The sequence below is a fragment of the Hyperolius riggenbachi genome, unplaced genomic scaffold, assembly GCF_040937935.1.
Source record: "Hyperolius riggenbachi isolate aHypRig1 unplaced genomic scaffold, aHypRig1.pri scaffold_132, whole genome shotgun sequence".
Lineage (NCBI taxonomy): Eukaryota > Metazoa > Chordata > Amphibia > Anura > Hyperoliidae > Hyperolius > Hyperolius riggenbachi.
This window is the reverse complement of record NW_027152348.1, coordinates 187,501-207,866: the sequence shown is the minus strand read 5'-3', so window position 1 is coordinate 207,866 and position 20,366 is coordinate 187,501. Positions and strand designations below refer to the sequence as shown.

The 20,366-nt window shown below is 55.5% G+C and overlaps 1 protein-coding gene across 1 annotated transcript in view; it reads left to right on the top strand.

Annotated features, from left to right (window-relative positions):
* Positions 1–1,210: 1,210 nt before the first annotated feature.
* LOC137543622 (serine/threonine-protein phosphatase 2A 65 kDa regulatory subunit A alpha isoform-like) overlaps positions 1,211–20,366 on the top strand; it is a gene marked incomplete at its 3' end in the record, with an annotated part of 183,382 nt that continues 164,226 nt past the window's right edge. The window contains exon 1 of the mRNA XM_068264738.1: positions 1,211–1,447. Coding sequence (XP_068120839.1) covers positions 1,370–1,447 — 78 coding nt within the window. The remainder of the gene's footprint in view (positions 1,448–20,366) is intronic.

Below are 20,366 nucleotides of genomic sequence, written 5' to 3'. Positions count from 1 at the left end.
AAGGCAGCCCCGGAACCAGCATGTGTGCTACTCAGTGTGAAAGGCAGCCCCGGAACCAGCATGCGTGCTACTCAGTGTGGAAGGCAGCCCCGGAACCAGCATGCGTGCTACTCAGTGTGAAAGGCAGCCCGGAAATAGCATGCTTGCTACTCAATGTGGAAGGCAGCCCCGGAACCAGCACGCGTGCTACTCAGTGTGGAAGGCAGCCCCGGAACCAGCACGCGTGCTACTCAGTGTGGAAGGCAGCCCCGGAACCAGCATGCGTGCTACTCAGTGTGGAAGGCAGCCCCGGAACCAGCACGCGTGCTACTCAGTGTGGAAGGCAGCCCCGGAACCAGCATGCGTGCTACTCAGTGTGGAAGGCAGCCCCGGAACCAGCACGCGTGCTACTCCGTGTGGAAGGCAGCCCCGGAACCAGCATGCGTGCTACTCAGTGTGGAAGGCAGCCCCGGAACCAGCATGCGTGCTACTCAGTGTGGAAGGCAGCCCCGGAACCAGCATGCGTGCTACTCAGTGTGGAAGGCAGCCCCGGAACCAGCATGCGTGCTACTCAGTGTGGAAGGCAGCCCCGGAACCAGCATGCGTGCTACTCAGTGTGGAAGGCAGCCCCGGAACCAGCATGCGTGCTACTCAGTGTGGGAGGAGCTTCCGGGCAGCGCAATCAGACGTTACAGTAACTATACAGAGCTCTGTAGTGATGGGTGGTTCAGCCAGCTCAGCTCTGCTTTGCTGTGTAATAAAGGGTGCTGAGGCATGCTGGGAGATGTAGTCCTCCTCTTGCAGCTTGTAGGAGTGTATGGGGCGGAGCAGAGCAGTAGCAGAAGGGATTGCCCCAGTCAGAGAAGCAGTCTGGAGTTGTCATGGAGACGGGGGCGGGGCTTTTACTCCGATTCTGAGTGGTGTCCAGTGATATTTAATGAAGAGCCGATTGAGAGCCGTAAGAGCCGGCTCTTTACTGGGAGCCGATTCAGAAGAGCCGATTCTCCGAGAAGAGCCGGAATTCCCATCACTACTGAGCTGCGGATCCTCCTCCACGTGCTGCTATAAGCTGATGCTGCACCAGTGGGAGGAGTCTATGGGGGTGTGGCGTACTATCTACCTTCATGTAACAGAGACGGAAGAATTCTGCCCGGATCCAAGATGGCAGCCCCAGCTACAGGTGACGTCACCTCGCTCCGCCTCTCATCCTGCTGCCCCTCTTCCATCTCCCTAGTGACGGGTGACGTCATCTCCAGGAGCCGCACGCCGACGCGTTGCTATAAACATTGGAGGTTGGACGTGACGTCAGGCGGTGGGCGGTCCCCTGTACACCCTTGCATGACGGCTCGGGCGCCCCCGTCTCCTCGTCAGTCCCGCAGGAAGAAGCAAGATGGCGGCTGCAGACGGAGATGACTCGTTATATCCCATCGCTGTGCTGATAGACGAGCTGCGCAACGAGGACGTGCAGGTGAGGCGGGGGGAGGGGCCTGACTGACCGGCCAGGGGGCGTGTCCCCCAACACCATCCTCCTCACCACTGTTACTGAGACTGGGGGGGGGGGGGCAGCGCAGGGGCGTGTCCTCCATCTCTAACACTGCCATCCTCCCCAGCACTGTGTATTACTGAGGCCAGGGAGAGCAGCGCAGGGGCGGGCTGACCGGCCAGGAGGCGTGTCCTCCATCTCTAACACTGCCATCCTCCCCAGCACTGTGTATTACTGAGGCCAGGGAGAGCAGCGCAGGGGCGGGCTGACTGGCCAGGGGCGTGTCCTCCATCTCTAACACTGCATTCCTCCCCAGCACTGTGTATTACTGAGGCTAGGGAGAGCAGCGCAGGGGCGGGCTGACCGGCCAGGGGCGTGTCCTCCATCTCTAACACTGCATTCCTCCCCAGCACTGTGTATTACTGAGGCCAGGGAAAGCAGTGCGGGGGCGGGCTGACCGGCCAGGGGGCGTGTCCTCCATCTCTAACACTGCAATCCTCCCCAGCACTGTGTATTACTGAGGCTAGGGAGAGCAGCGCAGGGGCGGGCTGACCGGCCAGGGGGCGTGTCCTCCATCTCTAACACTGCATTCCTCCCCAGCACTGTGTATTACTGAGGCTAGGGAGAGCAGCGCAGGGGCGGGCTGACCGGCCAGGGGGCGTGTCCTCCATCTCTAACACTGCATTCCTCCCCAGCACTGTGTATTACTGAGGCTAGGGAGAGCAGCGCAGGGGCGGGCTGACCATCCGGGGGGCGTGTCCTCCATCTCTAACACTGCCATCCTCCCCAGCACTGTGTATTACTGAGACCAGGGAGAGCAGCGCAGGGGCGGGCTGACCATCCGGGGGGCGTGTCCTCCATCTCTAACACTGCCATCCTCCCCAGCACTGTGTATTACTGAGACCAGGGAGAGCAGCGCAGGGGCTGGCTGACCGGCCAGGAGGCGTGTCCTCCATCTCTAACACTGCCATCCTCCCCAGCACTGTGTATTACTGAGACCAGGGAGAGCAGCGCAGGGGCGGGCTGACCGGCCAGGGGGCGTGTCCTCCATCTCTAACACTGCCATCCTCCCCAGCACTGTGTATTACTGAGGCTAGGGAGAGCAGCGCAGGGGCGGGCTGACCGGCCAGGGGGCGTGTCCTCCATCTCTAACACTGCATTCCTCCCCAGCACTGTGTATTACTGAGGCTAGGGAGAGCAGCGCAGGGGCGGGCTGACCGGCCAGGGGGCGTGTCCTCCATCTCTAACACTGCATTCCTCCCCAGCACTGTGTATTACTGAGGCTAGGGAGAGCAGCGCAGGGGCGTGCTGACCATCCGGGGGGCGTGTCCTCCATCTCTAACACTGCCATCCTCCCCAGCACTGTGTATTACTGAGACCAGGGAGAGCAGCGCAGGGGCGGGCTGACCATCCGGGGGGCGTGTCCTCCATCTCTAACACTGCCATCCTCCCCAGCACTGTGTATTACTGAGACCAGGGAGAGCAGCGCAGGGGCGGGCTGACCGGCCAGGGGGCGTGTCCTCCATCTCTAACACTGCCATCCTCCCCAGCACTGTGTATTACTGAGGCCAGGGAAAGCAGTGCGGGGGCGGGCTGACCATCCAGGAGGCGTGTCCTCCATCTCTAACACTGCAATCCTCCCCAGCACTGTGTATTACTGAGACCAGGGAGAGCAGCGCAGAGGCGGGCTGACCGGCCAGGGGGCGTGTCCTCCATCTCTAACACTGCCATCCTCCCCAGCACTGTGTATTACTGAGGCCAGGGAAAGCAGTGCGGGGGCGGGCTGACCGGCCAGGGGGCGTGTCCTCCATGTCTAGCACTGCAATCCTCCCCAGCACTGTGTATTACTGAGGCTAGGGAGAGCAGCGCAGGGACGGGCTGACCATCTGGGGGGGGGGGGGGGGGGGCGTGTCCTCCATCTCTCACACTGCCATCCTCCCCAGCACTGTGTATTACTGAGGCCAGGGAGAGCAGCGCAGGGGCGGGCTGACCGGCCAGGGGGCGTGTCCTCCATCTCTAACACTGCCATCCTCCCCAGCACTGTGTATTACTGAGACCAGGGAGAGCAGCGCAGGGGCGGGCTGACCGGCCAGGAGGCGTGTCCTCCATCTCTAACACTGCCATCCTCCCCAGCACTGTGTATTACTGAGACCAGGGAGAGCAGCGCAGGGGCGGGCTGACCGGCCAGGGGGCGTGTCCTCCATCTCTAACACTGCCATCCTCCCCAGCACTGTGTATTACTGAGACCAGTGAGAGCAGCGCAGGGGTGGGCTGACCATCCGGGGGGGGGGCGTGTCCTCCATCTCTCACACTGCCATCCTCCCCAGCACTGTGTATTACTGAGGCCAGGGAGAGCAGCGCAGGGGCGGGCTCACCGGCCAGGGGGCGTGTCCTCCATCTCTAACACTGCCATCCTCCCCAGCACTGTGTATTACTGAGGCCAGAGAGAGCAGCGCAGGGGCGGGCTGACTGGCCAGGGGCGTGTCCTCCATCTCTAACACTGCCATCCTCCCCAGCACTGTGTATTACTGAGGCCAGGGAGAGCAGCGCAGGGGCGGGCTGACCGGCCAGGGGCGTGTCCTCCATCTCTAACACTGCAAACCTCCCCAGCACTGTGTATTACTGAGGCTAGGGAGAGCAGCGCAGGGGCGGGCTGACTGGCCAGGGGCGTGTCCTCCATCTCTAACACTGCCATCCTCCCCAGCACTGTGTATTACTGAGGCCAGGGAGAGCAGCGCGGGGACGGGCTGACCGGCCAAGGGGCGTGTCCTCCATCTCTAACACTGCCATCCTCCCCAGCACTGTGTATTACTGAGGCCAGGGAAAGCAGTGCGGGGGCGGGCTGACCGGCCAGGGGGCGTGTCCTCCATCTCTAACACTGCAATCCTCCCCAGCACTGTGTATTACTGAGGCTAGGGAGAGCAGCGCGGGGGCGGGCTGACCAGCCTGGGGGCGTGTCCTCCATCTCTAACACTGCCATCCTCCCCAGCACTGTGTATTACTGAGGCCAGGGAGAGCAGCGCGGGGACGGGTCTTACAGGGACACACATATTCTGCAACCTATTCCAAAGCCATTGTAAGAAAGAACCTGTAGACGGGACTCTCAGGCTGCTGCTCTCCAGAGGATCCGCTCACAGTGACCTGGCCTATCATTTCAGGTGTTCATGTAAAGGCGCTAGGAAACTTGTCCACCCCCCACTCCTGGTGGCGTCCATTATTATTCCCTCTCCAGGCCGCCATTGACTCAGGTAAGATGTAATTTGGCTGCTAGCTATTGAATTACGCTGTTTTTATCGTAATTTGGACTCTGTCTTTTAATAGTACCCAAATTACGTTTTTGCCTGACTCGTCATTTCAGAACTCCATACGATGTATTGCAATTAATTTTCAGTAGGCACTAAAACTTTTCTGCTGAAATCATCCTATGCCATAATCCCTAACTGTCCCTGCGTCATCCTCCTCCTGTCTGTGTGTCCGTGGTTTTGCGATACTGCGCATGTGTAGCCAACAGGAGGAGGACGGGGACAGAGGGAGCGGGCGGCCGTTGGGGAGCGCGGCTGTGCATCCTGACGTCATAGCCCTAGCGCCCGTTATCTAACAGGCAGATTAAATGACTAGTTGTATATAATGGAGTGAGTTTCTAAAAGACAATTGAAGTGAGAGGGATATTGAGGCTGCCCTATTTATTTCCTGGTAAACAATACCAGTTGCATGGCAGCCTTGCTTATCTACTTGGCTGCAGTAGTGTCTGAATAACACATCTGAAACAAGCATGCAGCTAATCTTGTCAGATCTTACAACAATGTCAGAACCACCTGATCTGCTGCATGCTTGTTCAGGGTCAATGACTAAAAGTATTGGAGGCAGAGGATCAGCAGGACAGCCAGGCAACTGGTATTGTGTAAAAGGAAATGAATATGGCCCCCTCCATATCCCTCCTTTAAAGTAAACCTAAGATTAGGGGGGGGGGGAGAGTTCTGTTTTACTTACCTGGAGCTTCTTGCCTCTCTGCAGCTTTACAGCAGTTCCATTGGGCCGCTGTGCCCCTAAGAACAATTGCCAGTAGTGGCCTGCTGTACATGCGCAGCGTGGGCCACGTGCCTCCAATGTGTTCTGCACATGTGCAGTGGCCTGTGACTGGTTCAGTCCTAAGAACAATCGCCAGTAGTGGCCTGCTGTACATGCGCAGCGTGGGCCACGTGCCTCCAATGTGTTCTGCACATGTGCAGTGGCCTGTGACTGGTTCAGTTCTAAGAACAATCGCCAGTAGTGGCCTGCTGTACATGCGCAGCCTGGGCCGCGTGCCTCCAATGTGTTCTCCACATGTGCAGTGGCCTGTGACTGGTTCAGTTCTAAGAACAATCACCAGTAGTGGCCTGCTGTACATGCGTAGCCTGGGCCACGTGCCTCCAATGTGTTCTGCACATGTGCAGTGGCCTGTGACTGGTTCAGTCCTAAGAACAATCGCCAGTAGTGGCCTGCTGTACATGCGCAGCCTGGGCCGCGTGCCTCCAATGTGTTCTGCACATGTGCAGTGGCCTGTGACTGGTTCAGTCCTAAGAACAATCGCCAGTAGTGGCCTGCTGTACATGCGCAGTCTGGGCCACGTGCCTCCAATGTGTTCTGCACATGTGCAGTGGCCTGTGACTGGTTCAGTCCTAAGAACAATCGCCAGTAGTGGCCTGCTGTACATGCGCAGCCTGGGCCGCGTGCCTCCAATGTGTTCTCCACATGTGCAGTGGCCTGTGACTGGTTCAGTTCTAAGAACAATCGCCAGTAGTGGCCTGCTGTACATGAGCAGTCTGGGCCGCGTGCCTCCAATGTGTTCTGCACATGTGCAGTGGCCTGTGACTAGTTCAGTTCTAAGAACAATCGCCAGTAGTGGCCTGCTGTACATGCGCAGCCTGGGCCGCGTGCCTCCAATGTGTTCTGCACATGTGCAGTGGCCTGTGACTGGTTCAGTCCTAAGAACAATCGCCAGTAGTGGCCTGCTGTACATGCACAGCCTGGGCCGGGTGCCTCCAATGTGTTCTGCACATGTGCAGTGGCCTGTGACTGGTTCAGTTCTAAGAACAATCGCCAGTAGTGGCCTGCTGTACATGTGCAGCCTGGGCCGCGTGCCTCCAATGTGTTCTGCACATGTGCAGTGGTCTGTGACTGGTTCAGTCCTAAGAACAATCGCCAGTAGTGGCCTGCTGTACATGCGCAGCCTGGGCCGCGTGCCTCCAATGTGTTCTCCACATGTGCAGTGGCCTGTGACTGGTTCAGTTCTAAGAACAATCGCCAGTAGTGGCCTGCTGTACATGCGCAGCCTGGGCCGGGTGCCTCCAATGTGTTCTCCACATGTGCAGTGGCCTGTGACTGGTTCAGTCCTAAGAACAATCGCCAGTAGTGGCCTGCTGTACATGCGCAGTCTGGGCCGGGTGCCTCCAATGTGTTCTGCACATGTGCAGTGGCCTGTGACTGGTTCAGTCCTAAGAACAATCGCCAGTAGTGGCCTGCTGTATATGCGCAGCCTGGGCCGCGTGCCTCCAATGTGTTCTGCACATGTGCAGTGGCCTGTGACTGGTTCAGTCCTAAGAACAATCGCCAGTAGTGGCCTGCTGTACATGTGCAGCCTGGGCCGGGTGCCTCCAATGTGTTCTCCACATTTGCAGTGGCCTGTGACTGGTTCAGTTCTAAGAACAATCGCCAGTAGTGGCCTGCTGTACATGCGCAGCCTGGGCCGCGTGCCTCCAATGTGTTCTGCACATGTGCAGTGGCCTGTGACTGGTTCAGTCCTAAGAACAATCGCCAGTAGTGGCCTGCTGTACATGCGCAGTCTGGGCCGTGTGCCTCCAATGTGTTCTCCACATGTGCAGTGGCCTGTGACTGGTTCAGTCCTAAGAACAATCGCCAGTAGTGGCCTGCTGTACATGCGCAGCCTGGGCCGCGTGCCTCCAATGTGTTCTGCACATGTGCAGTGGCCTGTGACTGGTTCAGTTCTAAGAACAATCGCCAGTAGTGGCCTGCTGTACATGCGCAGCCTGGGCCGCGTGCCTCCAATGTGTTCTGCACATGTGCAGTGGCCTGTGACTGGTTCAGTCCTAAGAACAATCGCCAGTAGTGGCCTGCTGTACATGCGCAGCCTGGGCCGCGTGCCTCCAATGTGTTCTGCACATGTGCAGTGGCCTGTGACTGGTTCAGTTCTAAGAACAATCGCCAGTAGTGGCCTGCTGTACATGTGCGGCCTGGGCCGGGTGCCTCCAATGTGTTCTGCACATGTGCAGTGGCCTGTGACTGGTTCAGTTCTAAGAACAATCGCCAGTAGTGGCCTGCTGTACATGCGCAGCCTGGGCCGCGTGCCTCCAATGTGTTCTGCACATGTGCAGTGGCCTGTGACTGGTTCAGTTCTATGAACAATCGCCAGTAGTGGCCTGCTGTACATGCGCAGCCTGGGCCGCGTGCCTCCAATGTGTTCTCCACATGTGCAGTGGCCTGTGACTGGTTCAGTTCTAAGAACAATCGCCAGTAGTGGCCTGCTGTACATGCGCAGCCTGGGCCGCATGCCTCCAATGTGTTCTGCACATGTGCAGTGGCCTGTGACTGGTTCAGTCCTAAGAACAATCGCCAGTAGTGGCCTGCTGTACATGCGCAGCCTGGGCTGGGTGCCTCCAATGTGTTCTGCACATGTGCAGTGGTCTGTGACTGGTTCAGTCCTAAGAACAATCGCCAGTAGTGGCCTGCTGTACATGCGCAGCCTGGGCTGTGTGCCTCCAATGTGTTCTCCACATGTGCAGTGGCCTGTGACTGGTTCAGTCCTAAGAACAATCGCCAGTAGTGGCCTGCTGTACATGCGCAGCCTGGGCCGCGTGCCTCCAATGTGTTCTGCACATGTGCAGTGGCCTGTGACTGGTTCAGTTCTAAGAACAATCGCCAGTAGTGGCCTGCTGTACATGCGCAGCCTGGGCCGCGTGCCTCCAATGTGTTCTCCACATGTGCAGTGGCCTGTGACTGGTTCAGTCCTAAGAACAATCGCCAGTAGTGGCCTGCTGTACATGCGCAGCCTGGGCCGCGTGCCTCCAATGTGTTCTGCACATGTGCAGTGGCCTGTGACTGGTTCAGTTCTAAGAACAATCGCCAGTAGTGGCCTGCTGTACATGCGCAGCCTGGGCTGGGTGCCTCCAATGTGTTCTGCACATGTGCAGTGGCCTGTGACTGGTTCAGTTCTAAGAACAATCGCCAGTAGTGGCCTGCTGTACATGCGCAGCCTGGGCTGGGTGCCTCCAATGTGTTCTGCACATGTGCAGTGGCCTGTGACTGGTTCAGTTCTAAGAACAATCGCCAGTAGTGGCCTGCTGTACATGCGCAGCCTGGGCTGGGTGCCTCCAATGTGTTCTGCACATGTGCAGTGGCCTGTGACTGGTTCAGTTCTAAGAACAATCGCCAGTAGTGGCCTGCTGTACATGCGCAGCCTGGGCTGGGTGCCTCCAATGTGTTCTGCACATGTGCAGTGGCCTGTGACTGGTTCAGTCCTAAGAACAATCGCCAGTAGTGGCCTGCTGTACATGCACAGCCTGGTCCGCATGCCTCCAATGTGTTCTCCACATGTGCAGTGGCCTGTGACTGGTTCAGTCCTAAGAACAATCGCCAGTAGTGGCCTGCTGTACATGCGCAGCCTGGGCCGGGTGCCTCCAATGTGTTCTGCACATGTGCAGTGGCCTGTGACTGGTTCAGTTCTAAGAACAATCGCCAGTAGTGGCCTGCTGTACATGCGCAGCCTGGGCCGCGTGCCTCCAATGTGTTCTGCACATGTGCAGTGGCCTGTGACTGGTTCAGTCCTAAGAACAATCGCCAGTAGTGGCCTGCTGTACATGCGCAGCCTGGGCCGCGTGCCTCCAATGTGTTCTGCACATGTGCAGTGGCCTGTGACTGGTTCAGTCCTAAGAACAATCGCCAGTAGTGGCCTGCTGTACATGCGCAGCCTGGGCCGCGTGCCTCCAATGTGTTCTGCACATGTGCAGTGGCCTGTGACTGGTTCAGTCCTAAGAACAATCGCCAGTAGTGGCCTGCTGTACATGCGCAGCCTGGGCCGCGTGCCTCCAATGTGTTCTGCACATGTGCAGTGGCCTGTAACTGGTTCAGTTCTAAGAACAATCGCCAGTAGTGGCCTGCTGTACATGTGCAGCCTGGGCCGGGTGCCTCCAATGTGTTCTGCACATGTGCAGTGGCCTGTGACTGGTTCAGTTCTAAGAACAATCGCCAGTAGTGGCCTGCTGTACATGCGCAGCCTGGGCCGCATGCCTCCAATGTGTTTTGCACATGTGCAGTGGCCTGTGACTGGTTCAGTCCTAAGAACAATCGCCAGTAGTGGCCTGCTGTACATGCGCAGCCTGGGCCGCGTGCCTCCAATGTGTTCTGCACATGTGCAGTGGCCTGTGACTGGTTCAGTCCTAAGAACAATCGCCAGTAGTGGCCTGCTGTACATGCGCAGCCTGGGCCGCGTGCCTCCAATGGGTTCTGCACATGTGCAGTGGCCTGTGACTGGTTCAGTCCTAAGAACAATCGCCAGTAGTGGCCTGCTGTACATGCGCAGTCTGGGCCGCGTGCCTCCAATGTGTTCTGCACATGTGCAGTGGCCTGTGACTGGTTCAGTCCTAAGAACAATCGCCAGTAGTGGCCTGCTGTACATGCGCAGTCTGGGCCGCGTGCCTCCAATGTGTTCTGCACATGTGCAGTGGCCTGTGACTGGTTCAGTCCTAAGAACAATCGCCAGTAGTGGCCTGCTGTACATGCGCAGCCTGGGCCGGGTGCCTCCAATGTGTTCTGCACATGTGCAGTGGCCTGTGACTGGTTCAGTCCTAAGAACAATCGCCAGTAGTGGCCTGCTGTACATGCGCAGTCTGGGCCGGGTGCCTCCAATGTGTTCTGCACATGTGCAGTGGCCTGTGACTGGTTCAGTCCTAAGAACAATCGCCAGTAGTGGCCTGCTGTACATGAGCAGTCTGGGCCGGGTGCCTCCAATGTGTTCTGCACATGTGCAGTGGCCTGTGACTGGTTCAGTCCTAAGAACAATCGCCAGTAGTGGCCTGCTGTACATGCGCAGCCTGGGCTGGGTGCCTCCAATGTGTTCTGCACATGTGCAGTGGCCTGTGACTGGTTCAGTCCTAAGAACAATCGCCAGTAGTGGCCTGCTGTACATGCGCAGCCTGGGCTGGGTGCCTCCAATGTGTTCTGCACATGTGCAGTGGCCTGTGACTGGTTCAGTCCTAAGAACAATCGCCAGTAGTGGCCTGCTGTACATGCGCAGCCTGGGCTGGGTGCCTCCAATGTGTTCTGCACATGTGCAGTGGCCTGTGACTGGTTCAGTCCTAAGAACAATCGCCAGTAGTGGCCTGCTGTACATGCGCAGTCTGGGCCGCGTGCCTCCAATGGGTTCTCCACATGTGCAGTGGCCTGTGACTGGTTCAGTCCTAAGAACAATCGCCAGTAGTGGCCTGCTGTACATGCGCAGCCTGGGCCGCGTGCCTCCAATGTGTTCTGCACATGTGCAGTGGCCTGTGACTGGTTCAGTCCTAAGAACAATCGCCAGTAGTGGCCTGCTGTACATGCGCAGCCTGGGCCGCGTGCCTCCAATGTGTTCTGCACATGTGCAGTGGCCTGTGACTGGTTTAGTCCTAAGAACAATCGCCAGTAGTGGCCTGCTGTACATGCGCAGCCTGGGCCGCGTGCCTCCAATGTGTTCTGCACATGTGCAGTGGCCTGTGACTGATTCAGTCCTAAGAACAATCGCCAGTAGTGGCCTGCTGTACATGCGCAGCCTGGGCCGGGTGCCTCCAATGTGTTCTGCACATGTGCAGTGGCCTGTGACTGGTTCAGTCCTAAGAACAATCGCCAGTAGTGGCCTTCTGTACATGCGCAGCCTGGGCTGGGTGCCTCCAATGTGTTCTGCACATGTGCAGTGGCCTGTGACTGGTTCAGTCCTAAGAACAATCGCCAGTAGTGGCCTGCTGTACATGCGCAGCCTGGGCCGTGTGCCTCCAATGTGTTCTGCACATGTGCAGTGGCCTGTGACTGGTTCAGTTCTAAGAACAATCTCCAGTAGTGGCCTGCTGTACATGCGCAGTCTGGGCCGCGTGCCTCCAATGTGTTCTGCACATGTGCAGTGGCCTGTGACTGGTTCAGTTCTAAGAACAATCGCCAGTAGTGGCCTGCTGTACATGCGCAGTCTGGGCCGCGTGCCTCCAATGTGTTCTGCACATGTGCAGTGGCCTGTGACTGGTTCAGTCCTAAGAACAATCGCCAGTAGTGGCCTGCTGTACATGTGCAGCCTGGGCCGCGTGCCTCCAATGTGTTCTGCACATGTGCAGTGGTCTGTGACTGGTTCAGTCCTAAGAACAATCGCCAGTAGTGGCCTGCTGTACATGCGCAGCCTGGGCCGCGTGCCTCCAATGTGTTCTGCACATGTGCAGTGGCCTGTGACTGGTTCAGTCCTAAGAACAATCGCCAGTAGTGGCCTGCTGTACATGCGCAGCCTGGGCCGCGTGCCTCCAATGTGTTCTGCACATGTGCAGTGGCCTGTGACTGGTTCAGTCCTAAGAACAATCGCCAGTAGTGGCCTGCTGTATATGCGCAGCCTGGGCCGCGTGCCTCCAATGTGTTCTGCACATGTGCAGTGGCCTGTGACTGGTTCAGTTCTAAGAACAATCACCAGTAGTGGCCTGCTGTACATGCGCAGCCTGGGCCGCGTGCCTCCAATGTGTTTTGCACATGTGCAGTGGCCTGTGACTGGTTCAGTCCTAAGAACAATAGCCAGTAGTGGCCTGCTGTACATGCGCAGCCTGGGCAGCGTGCCTCCAATGTGTTCTGCACATGTGCAGTGGCCTGTGACTGGTTCAATTCTAAGAACAATCGCCAGTAGTGGCCTGCTGTACATGCGCAGCCTGGGCCGCATGCCTCCAATGTGTTCTGCACATGTGCAGTGGCCTGTGACTGGTTCAGTTCTAAGAACAATCGCCAGTAGTGGCCTGCTGTACATGCGCAGTCTGGGCCGCGTGCCTCCAATGTGTTCTGCACATGTGCAGTGGCCTGTGACTGGTTCAGTCCTAAGAACAATCGCCAGTAGTGGCCTGCTGTACATGCGCAGCCTGGGCCGCGTGCCTCCAATGGGTTCTGCACATGTGCAGTGGCCTGTGACTGGTTCAGTTCTAAGAACAATCGCCAGTAGTGGCCTGCTGTACATGCGCAGTCTGGGCCGCGTGCCTCCAATGTGTTCTGCACATGTGCAGTGGCCTGTGACTGGTTCAGTCCTAAGAACAATCGCCAGTAGTGGCCTGCTGTACATGCGCAGCCTGGGCCGCGTGCCTCCAATGTGTTCTCCACATGTGCAGTGGCCTGTGACTGGTTCAGTCCTAAGAACAATCGCCAGTAGTTGCCTGCTGTACATGCGCAGCCTGGGCCGCGTGCCTCCAATGTGTTCTCCACATGTGCAGTGGCCTGTGACTGGTTCAGTTCTAAGAACAATCGCCAGTAGTGGCCTGCTGTACATGCGCAGCCTGGGCCGCGTGCCTCCAATGTGTTCTGCACATGTGCAGTGGCCTGTGACTGGTTCAGTTCTAAGAACAATCGCCAGTAGTGGCCTGCTGTACATGCGCAGCCTGGGCCGCGTGCCTCCAATGTGTTCTGCACATGTGCAGTGGCCTGTGACTGGTTCAGTTCTAAGAACAATCGCCAGTAGTGGCCTGCTGTACATGCGCAGCCTGGACTGGGTGCCTCCAATGTGTTCTCCACATGTGCAGTGGCCTGTGACTGGTTCAGTCCTAAGAACAATCGCCAGTAGTGGCCTGCTGTACATGCGCAGCCTGGGCCGCGTGCCTCCAATGTGTTCTGCACATGTGCAGTGGCCTGTGACTGGTTCAGTCCTAAGAACAATCGCCAGTAGTGGCCTGCTGTACATGCGCAGCCTGGGCCGGGTGCCTCCAATGTGTTCTGCACATGTGCAGTGGCCTGTGACTGGTTCAGTCCTAAGAACAATCGCCAGTAGTGGCCTTCTGTACATGCGCAGCCTGGGCTGGGTGCCTCCAATGTGTTCTGCACATGTGCAGTGGCCTGTGACTGGTTCAGTTCTAAGAACAATCTCCAGTAGTGGCCTGCTGTACATGCGCAGTCTGGGCCGCGTGCCTCCAATGTGTTCTGCACATGTGCAGTGGCCTGTGACTGGTTCAGTTCTAAGAACAATCGCCAGTAGTGGCCTGCTGTACATGTGCAGTCTGGGCCGCGTGCCTCCAATGTGTTCTGCACATGTGCAGTGGCCTGTGACTGGTTCAGTCCTAAGAACAATCGCCAGTAGTGGCCTGCTGTACATGCGCAGCCTGGGCCGCGTGCCTCCAATGTGTTCTGCACATGTGCAGTGGCCTGTGACTGGTTCAGTTCTAAGAACAATCTCCAGTAGTGGCCTGCTGTACATGCGCAGTCTGGGCCGCGTGCCTCCAATGTGTTCTGCACATGTGCAGTGGCCTGTGACTGGTTCAGTTCTAAGAACAATCACCAGTAGTGGCCTGCTGTACATGTGCAGTCTGGGCCGCGTGCCTCCAATGTGTTCTGCACATGTGCAGTGGTCTGTGACTGGTTCAGTCCTAAGAACAATCGCCAGTAGTGGCCTGCTGTACATGCGCAGCCTGGGCCGCGTGCCTCCAATGTGTTCTGCACATGTGCAGTGGCCTGTGACTGGTTCAGTCCTAAGAACAATCGCCAGTAGTGGCCTGCTGTACATGCGCAGCCTGGGCCGGGTGCCTCCAATGTGTTCTGCACATGTGCAGTGGCCTGTGACTGGTTCAGTTCTAAGAACAATCGCCAGTAGTGGCCTGCTGTACATGCGCAGCCTGGGCCGCGTGCCTCCAATGGGTTCTGCACATGTGCAGTGGCCTGTGACTGGTTCAGTCCTAAGAACAATCGCCAGTAGTGGCCTGCTGTACATGCGCAGCCTGGGCCGCGTGCCTCCAATGTGTTCTCCACATGTGCAGTGGCCTGTGACTGGTTCAGTCCTAAGAAAAATCGCCAGTAGTGGCCTGCTGTACATGCGCAGCCTGGGCCGCGTGCCTCCAATGTGTTCTGCACATGTGCAGTGGCCTGTGACTGGTTCAGTCCTAAGAACAATCGCCAGTAGTGGCCTGCTGTACATGCGCAGTCTGGGCCGCGTGCCTCCAATGTGTTCTCCACATGTGCAGTGGCCTGTGACTGGTTCAGTCCTAAGAACAATCGCCAGTAGTGGCCTGCTGTACATGCGCAGCCTGGGCCGCGTGCCTCCAATGTGTTCTGCACATGTGCAGTGGCCTGTGACTGGTTCAGTCCTAAGAACAATCGCCAGTAGTGGCCTGCTGTACATGCGCAGCCTGGGCCGCGTGCCTCCAATGTGTTCTGCACATGTGCAGTGGCCTGTGACTGGTTCAGTCCTAAGAACAATCGCCAGTAGTGGCCTGCTGTACATGCGCAGCCTGGGCCGCGTGCCTCCAATGTGTTCTGCACATGTGCAGTGGCCTGTGACTGGTTCAGTCCTAAGAACAATCGCCAGTAGTGGCCTGCTGTACATGCGCAGCCTGGGCCGCGTGCCTCCAATGTGTTCTCCACATGTGCAGTGGCCTGTGACTGGTTCAGTTCTAAGAACAATCGCCAGTAGTGGCCTGCTGTACATGCGCAGCCTGGGCCGCGTGCCTCCAATGTGTTCTGCACATGTGCAGTGGCCTGTGACTGGTTCAGTCCTAAGAACAATCGCCAGTAGTGGCCTGCTGTACATGCGCAGCCTGGGCTGTGTGCCTCCAATGTGTTCTCCACATGTGCAGTGGCCTGTGACTGGTTCAGTCCTAAGAACAATCGCCAGTAGTGGCCTGCTGTACATGCGCAGCCTGGGCCGCGTGCCTCCAATGTGTTCTGCACATGTGCAGTGGCCTGTGACTGGTTCAGTTCTAAGAACAATCGCCAGTAGTGGCCTGCTGTACATGCGCAGCCTGGGCCGCGTGCCTCCAATGTGTTCTCCACATGTGCAGTGGCCTGTGACTGGTTCAGTTCTAAGAACAATCGCCAGTAGTGGCCTGCTGTACATGCGCAGCCTGGGCCGCGTGCCTCCAATGTGTTCTGCACATGTGCAGTGGCCTGTGACTGGTTCAGTCCTAAGAACAATCGCCAGTAGTGGCCTGCTGTACATGCGCAGCCTGGGCCGCGTGCCTCCAATGTGTTCTGCACATGTGCAGTGGCCTGTGACTGGTTCAGTCCTAAGAACAATCGCCAGTAGTGGCCTGCTGTACATGCGCAGCCTGGGCCGCGTGCCTCCAATGTGTTCTGCACATGTGCAGTGGCCTGTGACTGGTTCAGTCCTAAGAACAATCGCCAGTAGTGGCCTGCTGTACATGCGCAGCCTGGGCTGTGTGCCTCCAATGTGTTCTCCACATGTGCAGTGGCCTGTGACTGGTTCAGTTCTAAGAACAATCGCCAGTAGTGGCCTGCTGTACATGCGCAGCCTGGGCCGCGTGCCTCCAATGTGTTCTCCACATGTGCAGTGGCCTGTGACTGGTTCAGTCCTAAGAACAATCGCCAGTAGTGGCCTGCTGTACATGTGCAGCCTGGGCCGGGTGCCTCCAATGTGTTCTGCACATGTGCAGTGGCCTGTGACTGGTTCAGTCCTAAGAACAATCGCCAGTAGTGGCCTGCTGTACATGCGCAGCCTGGGCCGGGTGCCTCCAATTTGTTCTGCACATGTGCAGTGGCCTGTGACTGGTTCAGTCCTAAGAACAATCGCCAGTAGTGGCCTGCTGTACATGCGCAGCCTGGGCCGGGTGCCTCCAATTTGTTCTGCACATGTGCAGTGGCCTGTGACTGGTTCAGTCCTAAGAACAATCGCCAGTAGTGGCCTGCTGTAGTGATGGGAATTCCGGCTCTTCTCGGAGAATCGGCTCTTCATTAAATGTCACTAGACACCACTCAGAATCGGAGTAAAAGCCCCGCCCCTGTCTCCATGACTGCTTATCTGACTGGGGCAATCCCTCCTGCTACTGCTCTGCTCCCCCCCATACATCTGCCCCATACACTCCTACAAGCTGAAAGAGGAGGACTACATCTCCCAGCATGCCTCAGCGCCCTTTATCACAGAGCAAAGCAGAGCTGTGTGGGGCGGCTGAGGCATCGGCTCTTTTAAAACTGAGAACCGGCTCTTGTCGTTCGCAGCAAAGAGCCGCCTCTTAGATCCTTCTCGTTGGCGAACGACCCATCACTAGCCTGCTGTACATGCGCGGCCTTGTTCGCGTGCCTCGAATGTGTTCTGCACATGTGTGACTGGTTCAGTTGGCGAGCCTTGGACTGGGTGCAACACAGGGAACTAGGAGGAAACTGAGGGACCTCTAAAGCTTTAGGGGCTGGAGGAAGTCCCAGGTAAGCAAGATAGAACTTTCCCCCATCTCAGGTATACTTAAAGGGGGCTCTCCCATCACTTTCTTTAAAATGCCATCTGTGGTCTACAGCATTAAACACACTGTGACACATTCACCATATTTCATAACCATCTTTTTACTCAGTAGCAGTCCTTGGTCATTTCTGGCCAAATCCATTCTTTTGCTCAGCTGACACACATATCCCACGGAATTACCTAGCTAGCTTTTAGCCATCATCAAAGGGGCAATCAGCTTGTTTCCCCGTACCCCTGCCAGGTTAATTAGCCTTCACTCTTCTTCCTAATTGACAGGATCTTATATACTTTGCCCTTTTCAGATTCTCAGGCTCTGAGGTCCTGTAGATCAAAACAGCTCATACCTCTCTGCAGAGCCGGGGAAAGACAGATCTTATCTAATGACTCCCCAACAGCTGACCTACTGTAACCCAGGGATGAATAATTTCCATATTTTCCGCATATTCCATAGGTTAGAAGGTTCCTATGTGCTGACCTTTGCACAGGTTATTGAGCTCAGTCTGACACCGGTTCTGAGAGGTCTTCAGACCAATCAAACTTCCAAACCTGGAGTAATACATGTTCAAAGCAGCACTGTAATACTACACCTGTAATACCCATCATGTCTCGTATCGGTGGACTCGGGGTCCCTCACTGACTGCCGCTGCGTAGTCCATTTGATGCTCAGACTCGTGTGCAGAACAACCGCGTTCTGCCATATTTTCACTCTGGTGCAAGAATTGCCCCCATTCCAATTACACCAGGCTGATCACTCCCAGCTGGAGAAGGGAGTAATAACCCATGTACACACAGGGCCGGGCCAAGGCAGAGGCTGGAGAGGCTGCAGCCTCAGGGCGCAGTGTAGGAGGGGGCGCACAATTCATTCAGTTGTCATTCCCAATTGTGTTTGAAGCAGAAAGAAATAGGAAAAGGGGAAACATGGCAGTGACTGCAAGTCAGATAACTAGAGATTAAGGTATTGGGGAGGTTGGGGGCCCTGGGGCGCCTCTTAGTCTAGTAGCAATCAGTGTGTGACGGCTGGGGTGGGAGGGATAGGGGAGGAGCCTCTTAGTCTAATAGCAATCAGTGTGCGACAGCTGGGGTGGGAGGGATGGAGGGGCGCACTTTGGTGTCTCAGCCTTGGGTGCTGGAGGATCTTGTCCCAGCTCTGTGTACACGCATTGTCGATTGCTTATCATCTGTTGTCCAATACCATCCGACACGCCTGCTGCCGTACATGGGCAACCACCATTGTGGATTATTCCTCACAAAGACTTTATTTATCTCAACCAACCACGGTACTTGACGTTTTCAGACACTCTCCTAATGCCTCATTCCTCACTTAACTTACTAACTAATCCTAACCTTTACTTAACCAATCTGATGCCAGATTTATTTTCCAGCTTGTGTATATTTTGTGTATAGTTTTATAATAAAACTAACAATAGCATTGTTCCAGTTTTGCCCTTGTTACGTGATTATTCTGATCTATGCTAAGAATCCCAAGTCCTCACACTGAGACACCCTACCGTGTTGTATTACGTTTACAAATTGTTGATTTGGCTAGTTAAATTGCAATTAACTGTTTTCTTCCTTTTAGGAATAATTAGCTTCATATCTCTCTAACTCGCAATGCCTAGAGAGTGGTGGCAGCATTAACCCGACTTCCAAGCCAAAATTGATCATTTTATTTTACCGATTGTACATACAATCAAGATTGTATCTTGTATGGGCAATCCAACCAATCTTAAATGTTTACTGTGCTCACAGTGGACTTGCCTCCAGAAGTCTCTCTTGAATGAGAGCTGTATGGCAGCGGTGGCATAGTAATACAGGATTGGCAGGTGATTTGTCTCACACACCATAAAACTAATAGCTACTGGAAGGGTTGATACCGAAACCTCTACTTCACTCAGGAGTAAACTGATATGATTGTGGTTATATAATGATCAGACCTAAGCTGTGTAAACAATGCAGAATAGCTTCTGCTGTATCCAGGGGAGAAACAAAGGACTTAGGGGGACTATACATCTAACGATTTTCCCGCCAATATACAGCAGATTCAATCACTGTGATCGAATCTGCTGTGTAATCGTTGTGCAAACGCTGACCAAACAATCAATTTCCGTCCGAAATCGATCATTCCCGCCGATCCGTCCATGCGGAAGATTTCGCTCGATCGCCGGCGGGTCGGGAGTACGTCGATAGCGGTGTTCGAATGTCCGACGACCGACACTAGCGGCAATACATTATTATTATTTATTATTATTATTTATTTATATAGCGCCAACATATTCCGCAGCGCTTTACAAAGCACAATAAGACGACAAGGGAAACATTACCTGCTCCGCCGGCGCATGCCACCGCTGCTTCTTCTCCGCTGGGTTCCGACTGGCTTCACTTCTTCCTGTCCCGACAGAAAGTTTAAACAGTAGATCGCCCTCTACTGTTTTAACATCCCTGGACAGGAAGTAAAGTGAAGCTGTCGCCGAGCGCGGAGAAGAAGACAGCAGAGATCGGGGGACTCGCGCCGGCCGGATCAGGTAATGTATGCGGGGGGGGGGGGGGGGGGGGGGGGCGGCGGCAGCTTCACAGATGGTAAATCTATTTCATGCTGAAATTGATTCACAATCTGTTTGCAGTAAAGGCAGCCATACGATCCCTCTCTGATCAGATTCGATCAGAGAGGGATCTATCTGTTGGTCGATCTGATGGCAAATCAACCAGTGTATGGCCACCTTTAAAGTGGCCACGCATTTAACACGTTTTGTGTAAAGTCAGTGGATTTTCAGCTTAGGGCTCCACGTGTTAAAGGAACACCATCAATACCCAAGTGTTCTAAAATGACAACAAGCAAATAACGTCTAAGTAGCAGTCTAAACATTTTCCTACTATTCATGTTACATATCAGAGGCAAAAGCTGTAATTTATTGAGGGTAGGTTTTAGCTGTATTGGGACAAATCAATTGCAGAAGGGAGGCCTCTTGCACACTGCACGCGATTCCGATTCCGCTTTTTAATCTGTTTTTACATCAGATTCAGATTCAGATTTGCAGTGTGCAGGGAGCAAACTGCAAATCAGAATCTGAATCGGATGTAAAAACTGATTAAAAAGCGGAATCTGAATCGGAATCACTTGCAGTGTGCAAGAGGCCGGTGTCTACTTCAATATACAGCCAGTGTTGTATATCAGATCACACGCGCGCGCACACACACACTGTATACACACTGTATACACACTGTATACACACTGTATACACACTGTACACACACTGTACACACACTGTACACACACTGTACACACACTGTACACACACACACACATACACACTGTACACACACTGTACACACACTGTACACACACTGTACACACACTGTACACACACTGTACACACACTGTACACACACTGTACACACACACACACATACACACTGTACACACACACACACACACACACACACATACACACTGTACACACACACACACACACA